This window comes from Silurus meridionalis, chromosome 19 (assembly GCF_014805685.1).
Source record: "Silurus meridionalis isolate SWU-2019-XX chromosome 19, ASM1480568v1, whole genome shotgun sequence".
Taxonomy (NCBI): Eukaryota; Metazoa; Chordata; class Actinopteri; order Siluriformes; family Siluridae; genus Silurus; species Silurus meridionalis.
This window is the reverse complement of record NC_060902.1, coordinates 208,006-226,144: the sequence shown is the minus strand read 5'-3', so window position 1 is coordinate 226,144 and position 18,139 is coordinate 208,006. Positions and strand designations below refer to the sequence as shown.

General features: G+C 39.8%; 2 protein-coding genes and 2 long non-coding RNA genes across 5 annotated transcripts in view; 2 read left to right on the top strand and 2 right to left on the bottom strand.

Annotated features, from left to right (window-relative positions):
- Positions 1–14,215, top strand: part of slc11a2 (solute carrier family 11 member 2) — an 18,015-nt gene extending 3,800 nt beyond the window's left edge. The window contains exons 5-16 of the mRNA XM_046875096.1: positions 246–352; positions 472–542; positions 639–706; positions 851–1,006; positions 1,962–2,120; positions 2,292–2,378; positions 2,484–2,603; positions 6,148–6,297; positions 6,454–6,527; positions 6,752–6,905; positions 7,648–7,701; positions 11,737–14,215. Of these exons, the coding sequence (XP_046731052.1) occupies positions 246–352; positions 472–542; positions 639–706; positions 851–1,006; positions 1,962–2,120; positions 2,292–2,378; positions 2,484–2,603; positions 6,148–6,297; positions 6,454–6,527; positions 6,752–6,905; positions 7,648–7,701; positions 11,737–11,799 (1,263 nt within the window). The 3' untranslated portion in view covers positions 11,800–14,215. The remainder of the gene's footprint in view (positions 1–245; positions 353–471; positions 543–638; positions 707–850; positions 1,007–1,961; positions 2,121–2,291; positions 2,379–2,483; positions 2,604–6,147; positions 6,298–6,453; positions 6,528–6,751; positions 6,906–7,647; positions 7,702–11,736) is intronic.
- Positions 1,015–1,619, top strand: LOC124402238. The gene is made up of 3 exons (XR_006928684.1): positions 1,015–1,219; positions 1,256–1,507; positions 1,608–1,619. It is a non-coding gene; the product is annotated as an uncharacterized LOC124402238 (long non-coding RNA).
- Positions 9,264–11,729, bottom strand: LOC124402239. The gene is made up of 2 exons (XR_006928685.1): positions 10,478–11,729; positions 9,264–10,407 (listed from the first exon to the last, which is right to left on the bottom strand). It is a non-coding gene; the product is annotated as an uncharacterized LOC124402239 (long non-coding RNA).
- Positions 14,216–14,680: 465 nt separating the features above from the next.
- LOC124402237 (HIG1 domain family member 1A, mitochondrial-like) lies at positions 14,681–16,938 on the bottom strand. Of its 2 annotated transcripts, none has more exons than XM_046875101.1 (4): positions 16,817–16,938; positions 16,488–16,586; positions 15,836–15,970; positions 14,681–15,070 (listed from the first exon to the last, which is right to left on the bottom strand). In XM_046875101.1, exons 2-4 carry the CDS (start codon positions 16,573–16,575, stop codon positions 15,021–15,023), a joined length of 273 nt encoding a protein of 90 aa, XP_046731057.1. In that variant the 5' UTR covers positions 16,576–16,586; positions 16,817–16,938; the 3' UTR covers positions 14,681–15,020. The 2 variants fall into 2 exon arrangements, with proteins under 2 accessions (XP_046731057.1, XP_046731058.1); XM_046875102.1 differs by having other exon boundaries at positions 16,488–16,578.
- Positions 16,939–18,139: the final 1,201 nt, after the last annotated feature.

Genomic DNA, 18,139 nt, shown 5'->3' with positions numbered 1-18,139 from the left:
TTACAGTGTAGTACAACATAACACTATGCCATAAGGCTGTAACATTACACGGTAACACCCCAGTGTAGCAGTACTGTGTTACAGTATACTGTAGTACACTATGCTGTAACACATTTCTTTCTTCAGTATTTACAGTCTAGAAAAAATGAAGGCTTCATCTACAATCCAGTCACACAACATATTACAGACACTAATTATTACGGTGATGATGATGATGATAATGGTGATGGCAATTTTCTCTGCAGGTTCCTCGGATCATTCTCTGGTTGATGGTGGAGTTGGCCATTATTGGCTCTGACATGCAGGAAGTGATCGGCTGTGCCATCGCTCTCAACCTGCTGTCTGTGGGCCGGTAACTGTCTCATTACTCTTCTTCATTCATACTAAACTATTGCATGATCGATTGTGTGACAGAATAATTAAATGAGTAAGTGATTGAGTGATTGAATGTTTGGTTGCCCCTCCCCTCAGGATTCCCCTGTGGGCAGGTGTACTTATCACCATTGTGGACACGTTTGTATTCCTCTTTCTGGATAAATACGGTGAGTCTGTACAGTCATCACATGATTCTAATAGTTATATAGAGATTTTGTGTGTAGTTGTGTATGAAAGTGTGCCGTTATATTTGTATTGTGCAGGTTTGCGTAAACTGGAAGCTTTTTTTGGTTTCCTCATCACCATCATGGCAGTTGCTTTCGGCTACGAGGTAAAAAATAATCCTCACTAATCTCATTACATCCATCAGTGCTTTTCATTTATAAAACATTATATTCCATTTCACTTTATATGGAATGTTAAGTGTGTGTGTGTGTGTGTGTGTGTGTGTGTGTGTGTGTGTGTGTTCCTGCAGTATGTGCGTGTAGCCCCGGATCAGGGTGAGGTGTTGAAGGGGATGTTTCTTCCATACTGTCAGGGCTGCGGAGCTGCACAGTTGGAGCAGGCAGTTGGGATTGTTGGAGCAGTTATAATGCCTCATAACATCTACCTGCACTCTGCCCTCGTTAAGGTAATGCATGTGTGTGTGTTTATTCTGTTTGTGGTATTTATTCATACAGATGAACACACACTGCTGTAATATGTAATAAAGATGTTAATGAAGGATTTCAGAATAACAAAACATTTTACTGCATGTCCTAATCGTATGTGTGACAAATACAATTTTAATTTGAAGGTGTTAAGAAAAGTGGTAATATAGATGTTCCTGAAGGTGGTAATGAAGGTGTTAATGAAGGTGTTACTGAAGGTGTTACTGAAGGTGTTACTGAAGGTGGTAATGAAGGCGGTAATGAAGGTGGTAATGAAGGTGTTACTGAAGGCGGTAATAAAGGCGGTAATGAAGGCGGTAATGAAGGCGGTAATGAAGGTGTTACTGAAGGTGGTAATGAAGGCGGTAATGAAGGCGGTAATGAAGGCGGTAATGAAGGCGGTAATGAAGGCGGTAATGAAGGTGTTACTGAAGGTGTTACTGAAGGCGGTAATGAAGGCGGTAATGAAGGCGGTAATGAAGGTAATGAAGGCGGTAATGAAGGTGTAATGAAGGCGGTAATGAAGCGGTAATGAAGCGGTAATGAAGCGGTAATGAAGCGGTAATGAAGGCGGTAATGAAGGTGTTACTGAAGCGGTAATAAAGCGGTAATGAAGTAATGAAGGCGGTAATAAAGTCGGTAATGAAGGTGTAATGAAGGCGTTACTGAAGGTGGTAATGAAGGTGTTACTGAAGCGTAATGAAGGCGGTAATGAAGGCGGTAATGAAGGCGTTACTGAAGGTGGTAATGAAGGTGTTACTGAAGGTGGTAATGAAGGTGTTACTGAAGGCGGTAATGAAGGCGGTAATGAAGGTGTTACTGAAGGTGGTAATGAAGGCGGTAATGAAGGTGTTACTGAAGGCGGTAATGAAGTAATGAAGGTGTTACTGAAGATGTTAATGAAGATGTTAATGAAGATGTTAATGGTGTTTACAGTCTCGAGATGTGGATCGGGCGAATAAGAAGGAAGTGAAGGAGGCAAATAAATATTTTTTTATCGAGTCTTGTATCGCGCTCTTCCTCTCCTTCCTCATCAACGTCTTCGTGGTGTCCGTGTTTGCTGAGGCCTTTTACAATAAAACCAACATGGAAGTGGTGAGACACTCGCTAACACCTACATCTGTGTGTGTGTGTGTGTGTGTGTGTGTGTGTGTGTGTGTGTGTGAGAAAATGTATTGATTTCATTGCTGTGATTTAAATGTTTTTTTTTCACTTTTAATACGTTTCTGTGTGTGTGTGTGTGTGTGTGTGTGTGTGTGTGTGTAGAATCTACAGTGTAATCAGACCGGAAGTATACACAAAGACCTGTTCCCACTTAACAACAACACACTGCAAGTCGACATTTACAAAGGGGTATAACACACACACAAACAGACACACCCACACACAAACTGATAGACACATGCAGCCTGATAAAGTGTGTGTGTGTGTGTGTGTGTGTGTGTGTGTGTGTAACAGGGTGTGGTCCTGGGCTGTTTCTTTGGGCCTGCAGCGTTGTATATTTGGGCGCTGGGGATTCTGGCAGCGGGTCAGAGCTCCACCATGACAGGAACCTACTCAGGCCAATTCGTCATGGAGGTTAGTTATGCATTATATCTCCATCTATACACATCATCTATACACACTATCTATACAAACTATACACATTATCTATACACACCATCTATACACACAATACACACCATCTATACAAACTATACACACCATCTATACACATCATCTATACACACTATCTATACAAACTATACACACCATCTATACACACCATCTATACAAACTATACACATTATCTATACACACATCTATACAAACTATACACACCATCTATACATCATCTATACACACTATACAAACTATACACACCATCTATACACACCATCTATACACACCATCTATACACACATACACACCATCTATACACACCATCTATACACATCATCTATACACACTATACACACCATCTATACACCATCTATACACAATACACACCATCTATACACACCATCTATACACACACACCATCTATACACTATACACACCATCTATACACTATCTATACAAACTATACACACCATCTATACACACCATCTATACACACCATCTATACACACAATACACACCATCTATACAAACTATACACACCATCTATACACATCATCTATACACTATACACACCATCTATACACACTATACACACCATCTATACACACTATACACACCATCTATACACATCATCTATACACACTATACACACCATCTATACACACACACCATCTATACACACCATCTATACACCATCTATACACACCATCTATACACATCATCTATACACACCATCTATACACACATCTATACACACCATCTATACATCATCTATACACACTATACACACCATCTATACACACACCATCTATACACCATCTATACACACCATCTATACACACTATACACACACCATCTATACACATCATCTATACACACACACCATCTATACACCATCTATACCATCTATACACTATATACACCATCTATACACACCATCTATACACACTATACACACCATCTATACACACAATACACACCATCTATACAAACTATACACACCATCTATACACACATCATCTATACACTATACACACCATCTATACACATCATCTATACACACTATACACACCATCTATACACACTACACACCATCTATACACATCTATACACTATACACCATCTATACACATCATCTATACACACTATACACACCATCTATACACACCATCTATACACATCTATACACACCATCTATACACACTATACACACCATCTATACACATCATCTATACACACTATACACACCATCTATACACAATACACACCATCTATACACACCATCTATACATCATCTATACACTATACACACCATCTATACACATCATCTATACACACTATACACCATCTATACACACCATCTATACACACTATACACACCATCTATACACATCATCTATACACACTATACACACCATCTATACACATCATCTATACACACTATACACACCATCTATACACACCATCTATACACACTATACACACCATCTATACACACCATCTATACACACTATACACACCATCTATACACACCATCTATACACAATACACACCATCTATACACCATCTATACATCTATACACACCATCTATACACACTATACACACACCATCTATACACACACCATCTACACACCATCTATACACACATCTATACACACCATCTATACACTATACACACACCATCTATACACACTATACACACCATCTATACACACCATCTATACACACTGTACACACCATCTATACACACCATCTATACACACTATACACACCATCTATACATCATCTATACACACCATCTATACACACCATCTATACACACCATCTATACATCTATACACACTATACACACTATACAAACTATACACACCATCTATACACACCATCTATACACACCATCTATACACACAATACACACCATCTATACAAACTATACACACCATCTATACACACCATCTATACACACTATACACACCATCTATACACCATCTATACATCTATACACAATCTATACACACCATCTATACACACCATCTATACACACAATACACACCATCTATACAAACTATACACACCATCTATACACATCATCTATACACACCATCTATACACTATACACCATCTATACACACACTATACACCATCTACACACTATACACTATACACACCATCTATACACCATCTATACACACATCATCTATACACACCATCTATACACACTATACACTATACACACATCATCTATACACATCATCTATACACACTATACACACCATCTATACACACCATCTATACACACCATCTATACACATCTATACACCATCTATACATACACCATCTATACACACCATATACACACCATCTATACATACACCATCTATACACACTATACACACCATCTATACACACATCTATACACACATACACACCATCTATACACCATCTATACACATATACACACCATCTATACACACACCATCTATACAAACTATACACCATCTATACAAACTATACACACCATCTATACACATCATCTATACACACTATACACACCATCTATACACACTATACACACCATCTATACACACCATCTATACACACTATACACACCATCTATACACACCATCTATACACACTATCTATACACACACTATACACATCTATACACACTATACACACACATCTATACACACATCTATACACACCATCTATACACTATACACACCATCTATACACATCATCTATACACCATCTATACATCTATACACACTATACACACCATCTATACACTATACACACACATCTATACACACTATACACACATCTATACACACCATCTATACACACTATACACACCATCTATACACACCATCTATACACACTATACACACCATCTATACACATCATCTATACACACTATACACACCATCTATACACACCATCTATACACACTATACACACCATCTATACACACCATCTATACACACCATCTATACACACTATACACACCATCTATATACACATCTATCTATACACACTATACACACCATCTATACATCTATACACATCTATACACACCATCTATCTATACACACCATCTATACACACTATACACACCATCTATACACACCATCTATACACACTATACACACCATATATACACACACCATCTATACACACTATACACACCATGTGGAAGCTCACTGGGAAAGGTTCTGGGTTATGATCTGAAGGTCGGGGTTTAAGCCCCAGTATCGCCAAGCTGCCTCTATTGGGCACTTAAGCCAAGGCCCTTAACCCTCTGGGCTCCAGTGGCGCTGCATGATGGCTGACTCAGCGCTGTGCCCCTGAGCTATATACTGTACACTACACTTACTGTACTATATATATTTGTCTGTACTTTTACTCTAGCTGAGTCACCAACAGCAAGAACCAAATTCCTTGTGTGTCAACACAATAATACGAGAGAACAGATAATAATCTCTCTCTCTCTCTCTCTCTCCCTCTGTCCCTCTCAGGGTTTTCTGAACCTGCGCTGGTCTCGGTTTGCGCGAGTGTTATTAACGCGCTCCATTGCTATCTTCCCCACGCTGCTTGTGGCTATTTTCCAGGATGTTACACATTTAACTGGCATGAACGATTTCCTCAACGTACTGCAGAGCATGCAGGTCAGTTCACCAGTCCGCTGTGGGAGTTAACTTAACCCATGCTAATGTGTTTTTTGAGTGGGAAGTGTGTGTAATTTTGGAGAGGTCTGTGTGTGTGTGTGTGTGTGTGTGTGTGTGTGTGTGTTTACTTCATCAAGTGTTTTGTGTCACACACAGCTCCCATTTGCGTTGATCCCAATCCTGACCTTCACCAGCCTTACATCTATCATGAATGACTTCGCTAATGGCCTGTACGTCTGTCACACACACACACACACACACACACACACACACACACACACAATTTATTATATATATTATTAACTGGTAATGTAGGTGGCTAGAAAGACAGACAGACAGATGTTAATACTTTACTAAAACGGCGCCCTCTGGCTGGCTGTCAGCATTAAATTGTATAAAGGATTCTGATGATGGAATTGTGTGTGTGTGTGTGTGTGTGTGTGTGTGTGCGCAGGTTCTGGAAGATTGGAGGAGGTTTCACCATCCTGTTAGTGTGTGCGATTAATCTGTACTTTGTGGTGGTGTATGTGACCGCTCTAAACAGTGTGCTGCTCTACGTCCTGTCTGCTCTGCTCTCCATCGCTTACCTCTGCTTCGTCTCTTACCTGGTGAGAAACACAAGTGTACACACACACACACACACACACACACACACAGTGGTGGTACAATCACAGTAAATAGCAGAATGCTGAACTGTTGAAACACACCTGTGTAGTGTGTATTAACTATAAATTACAATATATAACAATATATTAGTGTATATTACTGTGTATTGGTTTATATCAACGTATATTAGTGTGTATTGGTGTATATTAATGTATATAACTGTATATTAGTGTGTATTGGTGTATATTAATGTATATTACTGTATATTAGTGTGTATTGGTGTATATTAATGTATATTACTGTATATTAGTGTGTATTGGTGTATATTAATGTATATAACTGTATATTAGTGTGTATTGGTGTATGTTGGTGTATATTGTTGTGTATTGGTGTATATTAGTATGTATTAGTATGTTATGCAGGTAGTTGTCGACTTACGACCACCCGACTTTACGACCACAATCGCTAGCCGCGGCGTACGACAGTGCGTACCAGCTTCCAGCATCATCTCACAGTACTGTACATATCGCCTACTCTACTTACCACCAAATCGTGTTACGACCGGTCTGTCGGTCCTAAACCTGGTCGTAAGTCGACCACTACCTGTAGTATATTTCACCAACCATCACAAGGTTCAGTTTAGAACTGAACATCACATTTAAATGGATTATAGTCTTGTAGGTGTGTAATTGTGTGTACATGTGTGTGAGAGTGTGTTATTAAACACAGTGGTGTTTCCTGTAGGTGTGGCGCTGCCTGATCGCACTGGGCGTATCCTGTGTGGATGTTTGCGGCAGGGTAAGACACCCACCCAGTGTGCTCATAGAGGAAGAGTCGGAGTATGACTCCTAAACAACACACACACACACACACACACACACACACACACACACACACACAATACAGCCTTAAACATTCAAATTTTCAGAACAGAACATTCCTTAAACAGTAGCAATGCTAGTGTTTAGGGGTGTGTGTGTGTGTGTGTGTGTGTGTGTGTGTGTTTTACAGATGTTCATGAAATATAGTGGTTGTGAACACCAGGTCTATAAGGATACAATTATTTACTCAGTTTACATAACCTGTAGAAAGTCATTGTTTAATTACTAATAATTTATAATTAATTTCTCTGAAGCACTGCTGCATTTTAGGGACATGTTCTAGATGTGTTCTAGATGTGTTCTAGACATGTTAAATATGTTCCAAAGGTGCAGAATGTTCACTGTGATAAACTGAAGGATGTGAAGTGATGCAAGATTTTAGTGAAACATGAAGATTTAAAAACCCTGTGTGAGAATTTCAAAATTAATTTATTTTATGGCTTGATTTACACACACACACACACACACACACACACACACACACACACACACACACACACACACACACACACACACACACACACACACACACACACACACATATATATATATATATATATATATATATATATATATATATATATATATATATATATATATATATACACACACACACACACACACACACACACACGTATATGCATATATACGTGTGTGCGTGTGTATGTTTGTGTGTGTGTGTATATATTTGTAGCAAGTAGCAGTGATGTGTGTGTTGTGGTATTTTGATAATAAATTTGTGAAGGTGTGAATAAATTAATCAGATCAGAATTCTGACATCATCAAACTTTATGCTAATGAATTATATTTAGATATTAAAAAAGGGACCTGCAGCACCAGGATAATAACTTGGTGTAGTGCTCTTGGGGATGTCCCCTTGGTGTAGTGCTCTTGGGGATGTCCCCTTGGTGTAGTGCTCTTGGGGATGTCTCCTTGGTGTAGTGCTCTTGGGGATGTCTCCTTGGTGTAGTGCTCTTGGGGATGTCTCCTTGGTGTAGTGCTCTTGGGGATGTCTCCTTGGTGTAGTGCTCTTGGGGATGTCCCCTTGGTGTAGTGCTCTTGGGGATGTCCCCTTGGTGTAGTGCTCTTGGGGATGTCCCTCGGTAGTGCTCTTGGGGATGTCCCTTGGTGTAGTGCTCTTGGGGATGTCTCCTGGTGTAGTGCTCTTGGGGATGTCCCTTGGTGTAGTGCTCTTGGGGATGTCCCTTGGTGTAGTGCTTGGGGATGTCTCCTGGTGTAGTGCTCTTGGGGATGTCTCCTTGGTGTAGTGCTCTTGGGGATGTCCCCTCGGTGTAGTGTTCTTGGGGATGTCTCCTCGGTGTAGTGTTCTTGGGGATGTCCCCTCGGTGTAGTGCTCTTGGGGATGTCCCCTCGGTGTAGTGCTCTTGGGGATGTCCCCTCGGTGTAGTGCTCTTGGGGATGTCCCCTCGGTGTAGTGCTCTTGGGGATGTCTCCACGTGCCCCATGTGCATTTATTTATTTATTTGTTTGCTTACATTTTTTTTATCATTAACTGAGCGTTTTGACGCTGTATGGGATTTTTGAAGTTAAAGACCTGGTGTGTGTGTGTGTGTGTGTGTGTGTGTGTGTGTGTGTGTGTGTTAGAAAATTGTTTAATAGTGTAAAAGTGTGTAGCGTTGAGCTGTGCCTGTTCACTTCCTGTCCTGACAGAAATAAAGAGATGAGGATTGTGAGATGTTTCTGAAACTCCTTCACATGTTCCAAAAAGGTTTTCTATAATATCAGTTTATATAACACACTTCTACACTGTTCACACACACACACACACACACACACACACACACACACACACGAGTTAGCCTAGTTAGCCGGTTAGCATGCTGATAACACAGGACGTTTGAAAGCCATTTCTTTTGCTGAAATTAGATTTTGTGAAGGTTTTTTTTTTTTTTTTTGATTCAATAAAACTTCAGCACTTTATTATTCTCACAAATGAATAAACATATTGGCTCATTTAGCATATTTGCTAATTAGCCTAGCTGCTCTGAGTTTTTAAATGACTATAAAGGTTTAATATAACCAGTGTTTTGTGTTGTGGATTTTATTGCAAGCTGCTGCTTTAGTTCAGGAAACGTCCACAGTAAGTCTATCTTCATATTAATTTTCTTCTTCTTCTGCTGCATGAACTTCTTATCAGTTTGCGTGCAGACATGTCACATGATCACGTGGTTCAGAGCGATGAGGGAAATGAAACAGGGTTCAAATGAAGGTGAAATTTCTCAGATTTATTCAACATCCCATACATGCACACTTTTACTCAGGAGGACTTCATCATCATCATCATCATCATCAAAAACAAAATAATAATCTGTACCTGACACTGGTGTATGCTGAGATCTTTCCTCATTATTATTCAGGTCTTTGATTTTCAGACCCCTAGGTGACAATGCCTGGGTGAAGATCAACTGCTTTCTTTATCTTTATCATGACTTCATAGACTGAGTGACCTGCAAAGCCCCTGCAGTTGACCGTCACTGGTTCACAGCAAGTGTTTTTACTGGTTTCTGCTTCACAACTCCTGGTGTTGATATCCTTCCTTTCATACGCCTCCTCCACGCGCTCTTCTCCTGTCAGTCTTCCTTGACCACCTGTATGGTAGCATCTGAAAAGGTTACTAGGTTAGTGTTGTAGAGGTTTTATGACCTGATGGTCTGAAAACTTCATCTGCTCACCTCGAGCTACTCTCTACGCACGTTTACAGACAGCGGTGAAGGCCACAGCCGGTATCTTAATAACTGCTGTGAACATCTGGTTGTTCCAACAGCAACAGCAGCCTTTACCAAGGGCCTTCGGGCAGCTGCAGAGAATATGCTCCAGTGGTCTTCATCCAGCTGGTGTTCTGCTCTTTCTTTGTCTATAAAACTAACATTAACAGCCTGTTTCAGGAACCAGACATGGAACAAGTATCTCACCTCTATTCCTGGTGTCTGATCACCACCCATCCTGCAGCTTTGGCTTCATCCAAACCTGCTTGGAGCTCATCCTGAATGAGGTGGTGTTTTTCCTTGCCCATGGATGTTCTCTTTTCGAGACATGGAGATGGAGCCCCTGCCAGAGCTACATTCTCCTCTCAAGAGCTTTTTGTATCTGTCTAGATCTCTAGTGCTTCAGTTGATCTTCACTTCCTTCCTCGGTGCTGTTTGATGGCACTTTTGGATTCGCTTTGCTACACATCATGATCTCCATGAGCTCTCGTCTCCTGCTCTCAGCTTTACACTTTGCTCTGAATTTCTCACTCATGTTTGTTAATGGACTTAATAAAGTGGTGATCTCTCGACAGCCCAATCACCCCCCCTCAGGATCACCTTGGGTTGTGTTCTTCAGGGTCTGCTCCTAGTTTGTTTGAGTTTTTCATCATGGTCACTCTGGTGCTTAACCTTCCAGAACCCTGAGTGTCACCTTTCCCGACCCTTGATCTTCACAGACCTAGATCTGACTCCAGAACCAGAAAGAAACTTATTAAATATGTCCTGCTGACGCATGCTGAGATGCTTACTCACTGAGGTTCCTGAAGTCTGCTGGAGTTTCAGGTCTTTCAGCATCAGACCTCCTCATCCAGGTGACTGACTATCCATGGAGATCTCCTGCTTCAGAACCTACACCAGACCAATCATGTCCATACTGCATGAGCTGTGATTTACACAACTTAATTTCCTCTTGGTGTGGGGAATTTCAGGAAGTGTGTGTGTGTGTGTGTGTGTGTGTGTGTGTGTGAGATTATAGTGAGTGTGTGTTGAGTTGTAATAAGGCTCATCATTGGATATTACTCATGATGACATCATCACAGCGTTTCCTAATTTTGTAAAACACACTATTGATCAACACACACACACACACACACACACACACACACACACACACACACACACAGATGTGTAATACTATAATAATGGTGATGTTGACTTCCTGTTGTGTGTTTTGTGATGTTCAGGTTGTGCAGAGCCACATGGACTCATACCTGCTGAACAACCTCGAGACAGACGTGGAGCGATAACACACACACACACACACACACACACACACACACACACACACACACACATTATTCTCATTATTATTAATCAACAGAACACTGGATGTTCACTTCCTGTAGTGCACACTACGTAGTGATGTTTTGTTCCCTACACTAAGCTGTATATTTGATATATTTATCTAATTTTCACACGTTTCTGAAGGCCGTGTTCACGTGTGGGAGTGAATCTGCACACGGCCAATCAGAGCGTGTGTCTGTGAGCAAACCCTGAATCACTGGTCAAATTATATTTTATTATAATTAGCTACTGAAGCTCCTCCCACTACTGTGCACTAAGCCACGCCCACTGTGGCACCTGCCTTACTGTAGGAGCTAAAATTAACACTGCTCACAAGGACATGATTACACACACACACACACACACACACACACACACACGGTGTGTAAAGGACCAGAATATGATCTTATATTTAGAATCCTGTCTAGAAGCAGTGTTTTAGATTGAAATTTATGGCATTTAGCAGAAGCCCTTATGCAGAGCGATTAACTGATCAGCGGAGGGTTAAGGGCCTTGATCAGGGGCCCCGCAGTGGCAGCTTGGTGGTGCTGGGGTTTGAACTCATGACTAGCGGTCGATCGATAGTGGATTTTACCGATAATTGGATCGTACTTGCCTGATAAACAATGAATCGTTATTTTAAATGGATACTGAATTAAACACTCCGTGTAAAATAGTTCTAAACTTTATGACCATAAAACCAGCACTGAATTACGAAGATGTGCTGAATTTAGTAAGTGAGTGACTTTCCACTGAGCAGGTGAGGGTTAAGGGCCTTGTTTAGGGGCCCAACAGTGGCAGCACGGTGGTGCTGGGATTTGAACTTGTGACCTTCTGATCCAAAGTCCAATGCCTTAACCACTGAGCTCCCACCTTAATACCTTAATATAAAATAATATATTAATTCTATTCATAAACATTGAGGAAAATCAGACATGCATTCAAACTTAAACATAAAGTAACTCCAAATAAATAAAAACATTAAAATCCAAACTGAATAAAAACAACAGTTTAAATAAACAGCACGTGGTGACACTGAATCCCTCGTACTTTATAATGTAACCCAGAAAAACTATTGGTATGGATTATTGATGATAGTTCCAGCAATCAAATGTAGGTGCCAATTAATCAGCGGTCGACCTCTACTTATGACCGTCTGATCCAAGGTCTAATGCTTTAGGCTACGTCTACACTAATCCAGATACATTTCAAAACTGAATTTTCGTCTAAAATGCTCTGCGTCCACATCGTTGTTTTTAGATGTTTCCCAAAAGTTGCTCATCTGCAACGAAACGTCTGAAAACTCTCATGTCTCTGCACTGCACATGAACAAAGCATAAGATGCTTCAACCTTCTAAATGTTTTTTCTGGTTCTTTGACTAAAAATGCGTTTTCAAAAACCTCCGTTTTTCACACACTCCGACACGAAAACAACAAAACGTATTAGTGTGGACGTGACTTTAACCTATGAGCTCCAATCTCCGTTTCTAAATGTGATACACACCTGAGCTGATCACGTCCCTCTGCCAGCACACGCTATATTACTCTAATGCAGCAGCGCCATCTACCTTCATCTGCTGGAAATGTGAAGCAAGTGTGTTCCTGTTATTACTGATTTTATAGCAGCTATAAACACACATTCCCTCACACACTCTCTGTGTCGAGGTTAATGAGATGCTGTGAAGTGTAACATCTTTACCTCTGAGAACGTCTCATCTGTGATGTTGCACTACTGTCACAGCTGCTGTTCTGGAGAACCTCCTGACTGAGGAACACACACACACACACACACACACACACGAGTCTGATTATAATCTGTAATATATTATAATTATATAATCTGTATAATAATTATGCAGATGCTGAAATGTTTAGATTTTGTGTAATATTTTTGCACATTCCGAGTCGCTGAGAGACGGCGTGTTCATCGCCGAGCGTTACTGCTGTTAAAGAATATTTTTGATTTATATCAAAATCCTTTTTATAAAGTGTTTGCTGGATTCCATCCAGATGAGAAACAGTTCCAGGTGAAAGGTCAAAATTAAGATTTTTATCCTTTTTTACTGTGTAAAGGAAAAGCAGAAGACTTTTATAGAATTTAGACTCCGTCCTTCTTCGAGGACATTTGCAAGGGGGCGTGGCCTGGTTGGATTAGGGCGGGGCTAAGGCAGGGAAAAACATTTGTAGGTGTGTGTGTATGTGTCAGGTGTGATATTTATAGTTTGTTTTTATGACAATATGCAAATGAGCTGCAGACACACACCCCAGATGGCGTTACACATCAGCTGTGATCATAAATCGTGATTATTTGTGATTTTTTTTTCTCTTTACTGTGTGTGTATTTATACCCATTATTAATAAAATCATATTATTCAGAAACAAGAGTAAGATTTGGATAAATTGTAATAAAGAGTTAAATAAATAAAGCATATTAAAAATAACGTCTCGTCCTCATGATGGTAACTGCGAGTTTTCGTCTCGTCGCCGTCGAGACTCGGAGGATTGAAGATGACAAGAAATAAATAAACAAATAAATATCTAAATAAATAAATAATCAGCTGCACTTTAAGGAATAATAAAATACATGTAGTTGTTTAATAATGAAATGATTAGAAGAGACTCAGTGATGATGCAGAGTTCGAGTGTAAATATTTTACTGTTAAAAATTAAAGCCCAGAAAACGCAAATTCAAATTCTAAAATCTCTTTGTAGCTGCTTATCAACACACACACACATACACACACACCAACTCACACTTACACACACACACACACACACACACCAACTCACACTTACACACACCATCACACCAACACACACTTGTGTTTGTGTGTGTGTGTGTGATGGTGTGTGAAAGTGTGAGTTGGTGTGTGTGTGTGTGTGTGTGTGTGTGTGTGTGTGAGATCTCACAGTGAAATATGACTGAAGTTTAATTTATGTTCATGTATATTTTTTTATATTTATACAAATAAAATATTTCTTAAATCCACAGACTTCAATTCAAACTTCTGGAGCTTCTGTAATTCTTTCAAATCTAAACATGAATAAATTATAGAATTAATATGTTTCTGTGTGTGTTTTATATTATTATCTGTGTGATTGTTGTAGTGCTGAAATTAGATTAAATGGTGAAATAAATAAATAAAGGGATGAAATAAACGAGTGTAAATGTGGAGCTGCAGCTTCACTTCTCTCCGGGAGCCAGATATTCCTTATACATCGAGTAAATCACACCTGCAACACAACACAACACACACCTGCGTTACAACCGGGCAAAGACATACACACACTGGGACACGCCCACTGGACCGGGACACGCCCACCAGCACCACTCTACATACCAGAGTGGCTACAACGTCATTGGGTAAATTTCTATAGCTATGACTAAACACATGCCCTAACACACACACACACACACACACACACACACACACACATACACACACACACACACACACACACACACACACACACATACACACACACACACACACACACACACACACACACACACAGACACACACTTGAATATGTTTGGAACTGCTAGGTGGTGTGCTCCATGTTGGAGAAGCTTCTTGTTGTTTCATGTAGGTTCAGTGTAAAACCATGAGCAGACCTGAGGTGAGACACTGGAGTCTGTTTCTTCTCACACTCTCACCAAGTGCTATTTTTACCCACAATTCCCTGCCATTCACCAGACGACCAATCAGCTGAGCTGTGAGTGTGTGCGTGTGCATTCCTCTTTCGACCTGTCATAAACTGTGTGTGTGTGTGTGTGTGTGTGTGTGTGTGTGTGTGTGTGTTTTGCTTTAATTTCTGTGTGGATTATACACAGAAGCAGAAGATCACCTGAATACATTCTGCAGCTGATAACAGGTCAAGGTCACAGAAAGGTCAAATGTCTAAAATAGCTTGTTATCAATCTAACCCTCAGCCCCGGGGTCGAGTCGTGACCACAGAAACTCTATTTGAGGACGAGGTGAAAGTTCTGATTCTTACCGAGCGTCATGGCGCCGACCACGAAGCCCTGAGCCCTGACCCTCATGTGGATCAGATGCACAGACATCTTCGTATCTCCACGAGATTTTAGTTTGTACAATCCGTACGCTACGACTCCGAGGAATCCCGCCATTCCTAAACACACACACACACACACACACACACACACACACACACACATTCAAAACAGAAGTCTTTTACAGCAGAGTGTAAAATTCTACAATAAAAACATAAATGTGAACTTTGAAAGCTGTAGATGTTCCTCACACTGCGGTTAAAGAACCGACTACAGTGATAACAAGATAAAAGTCTACATTCCAGCTTTGATTCTAGTGAGATTCACCTATAGGGTGTGTGTGTGTGTGTGTGTGTGTGTGTGTGTGTGTGTGTGTGGTGTGTGTGTGTGTGTGTGTGAGATTCACCTAGGGTGTGTGTGTGTGTGTGTGTGTGTGTGTGTGTGTGTGTGTGTGTGTGTGTGTGTGTGTGTGATTCACCCAGAGGTGTGTGTGTGTGTGTGTGTGTGTGTGTGTGTGTGTGTGTGTGTGAGATTCACCTAGGGTGTGTGTGTGTGTGTGTGTGTGTGTGTGTGTGTGTGATTCACCCAGAGGTGTGTGTGTGTGTGTGTGTGTGTGTGTGTGTGTGTGAGATTCACCTATAGGGACAAACGGAGACTCTTTTGCCTTCCTCATGAGTTTTGAGGACTGATCCTCTTCTGCAGACCAGCTGCTGTTCGAACTCATTTTCTAACAAACTGGAGATAAAACACAGTCAGAAACTACACTTTCACTTATTCTGAACATTTACACAAAGAAAACATCAGCCAGGATCACAAACACAGACACACAATCTTCATCATCATCTTCATCATCATCATCATCATTCTTATTTTATTAGAATTATTATGATGATTAGAATGATAATGAATATTCTAATTAGAAGTAGAATCTTTGACGTCATAAGGAGGAACTCGGTGTTACTCACAGTGAATCAGGTGAACAGATGGAATAGAAAGCTGCACAGTGTGTTATTAAGAGGTTATGATCGGTAATAAGACGCTCCGAGCCGCTCCAGTCTCTCTCTCTCTCTCTCTCTCTCTCTCTCTCTTTACTGCGGAAGTCCGGACGGTGACGTCACCAACCCCGTCAGACCGGAAGTAAGAAGTAAATTCGGCGTTTAAGAAACTGATATTAAAGATAGAAACTGTAATAATGTGTTTATTATAACTGATAATTTTCCTTCAACATTTTACTATAAATATTTCTGGAGGAACCATTTTGAGAATATTAACTAGAAATTTATTTGGACTTTTAATAACAAATGTTGTATCAGTAATAATCATGTTAAAGCTGCTGTTAAAGATTTTATGTTTTATTTTGATTTAAACAAGAGCCATGCTAAATCTTTTGCTATTTTTAGATTTATAATATTAAATTATATTATTATTTTGAGGCACTCAAATAAATAAACTCTTTTTATTATCATAATAAATATTTATATAAATATTCTCTTCCTGGTATAATTTTTTTGTATTTCCTTTTTTTCTTTTCCTTCATGAAACGGAGAAGAAATGTTCTTCTTTCGTCTGCTCGGATCCTCCTTTAATATTGTGATCCCCAGTTTTTATTAAACAAATAACATAGCAATAACAAGCACATTTCACATTACAATAAACACAACAGGTGCGTTAAAATACAAATATATACAGATATATCTATGGGGGGAAAAGATAAATAAATAAAATGTATAATAATAATAATAATAATAATAATAATAAACTTAAATAAAATTTTAAAGAAGGATAAAAATAAACAGGGCTATGGTTTATTCTGTAAATCGTATTTTTCTATAAAGAACAGAAGATTCATTGCATTTTTCTTTTTTATCACTTTTAGGGCTTTTGTGAAAGAAATAAACTCATTATATCGTCTCAAAGCAGCTTTACAGAGTGTAAGAGTGAAGGTGATCGATGTGTTTATCTCTGATGATCACCATGGAGACTGTGGTGAGGGAAAAACTCCCTTAGATGTTATGAGGAAGAAACCTTGAGAGGAACCAGACTCAAAAGCAGAACCTCATCCTCATCTGGGTGACATCAAGAGTGTGATTATAGTCTTTAAACACTACAGAACACTGGAGAGTGAGAACTAACATGAGCACTGGAGTGTGTGATTATGAGTGATGTTCTTTCTACAGTCTTATACAGTCATTATAGTTATAAAACTAGGAGCTACTGAGCAACTCATAAAATAACTCAACATCTGAGATCATCACAGATCCAACACCAGCTTCTCCATGCCAGAGCCT

Coding starts and splice junctions, on each gene's coding strand:
- LOC124402237 (XM_046875101.1), bottom strand. CDS start 16,575: ATGAGTTCGAACAGCAGCTGGTCTGCAGAAGAGGATCAGTCCTCAAAA. Junction 15,971..16,487: donor GTCTCCGTTTGTCCCTATAG/GTGAATCTCACA, acceptor GTGTGTGTTTAG/GAATGGCGGGATTCCTCGGA. Junction 15,071..15,835: donor GGTCGGCGCCATGACGCTCG/GTAAGAATCAGA, acceptor GTTGTGTTGCAG/GTGTGATTTACTCGATGTAT.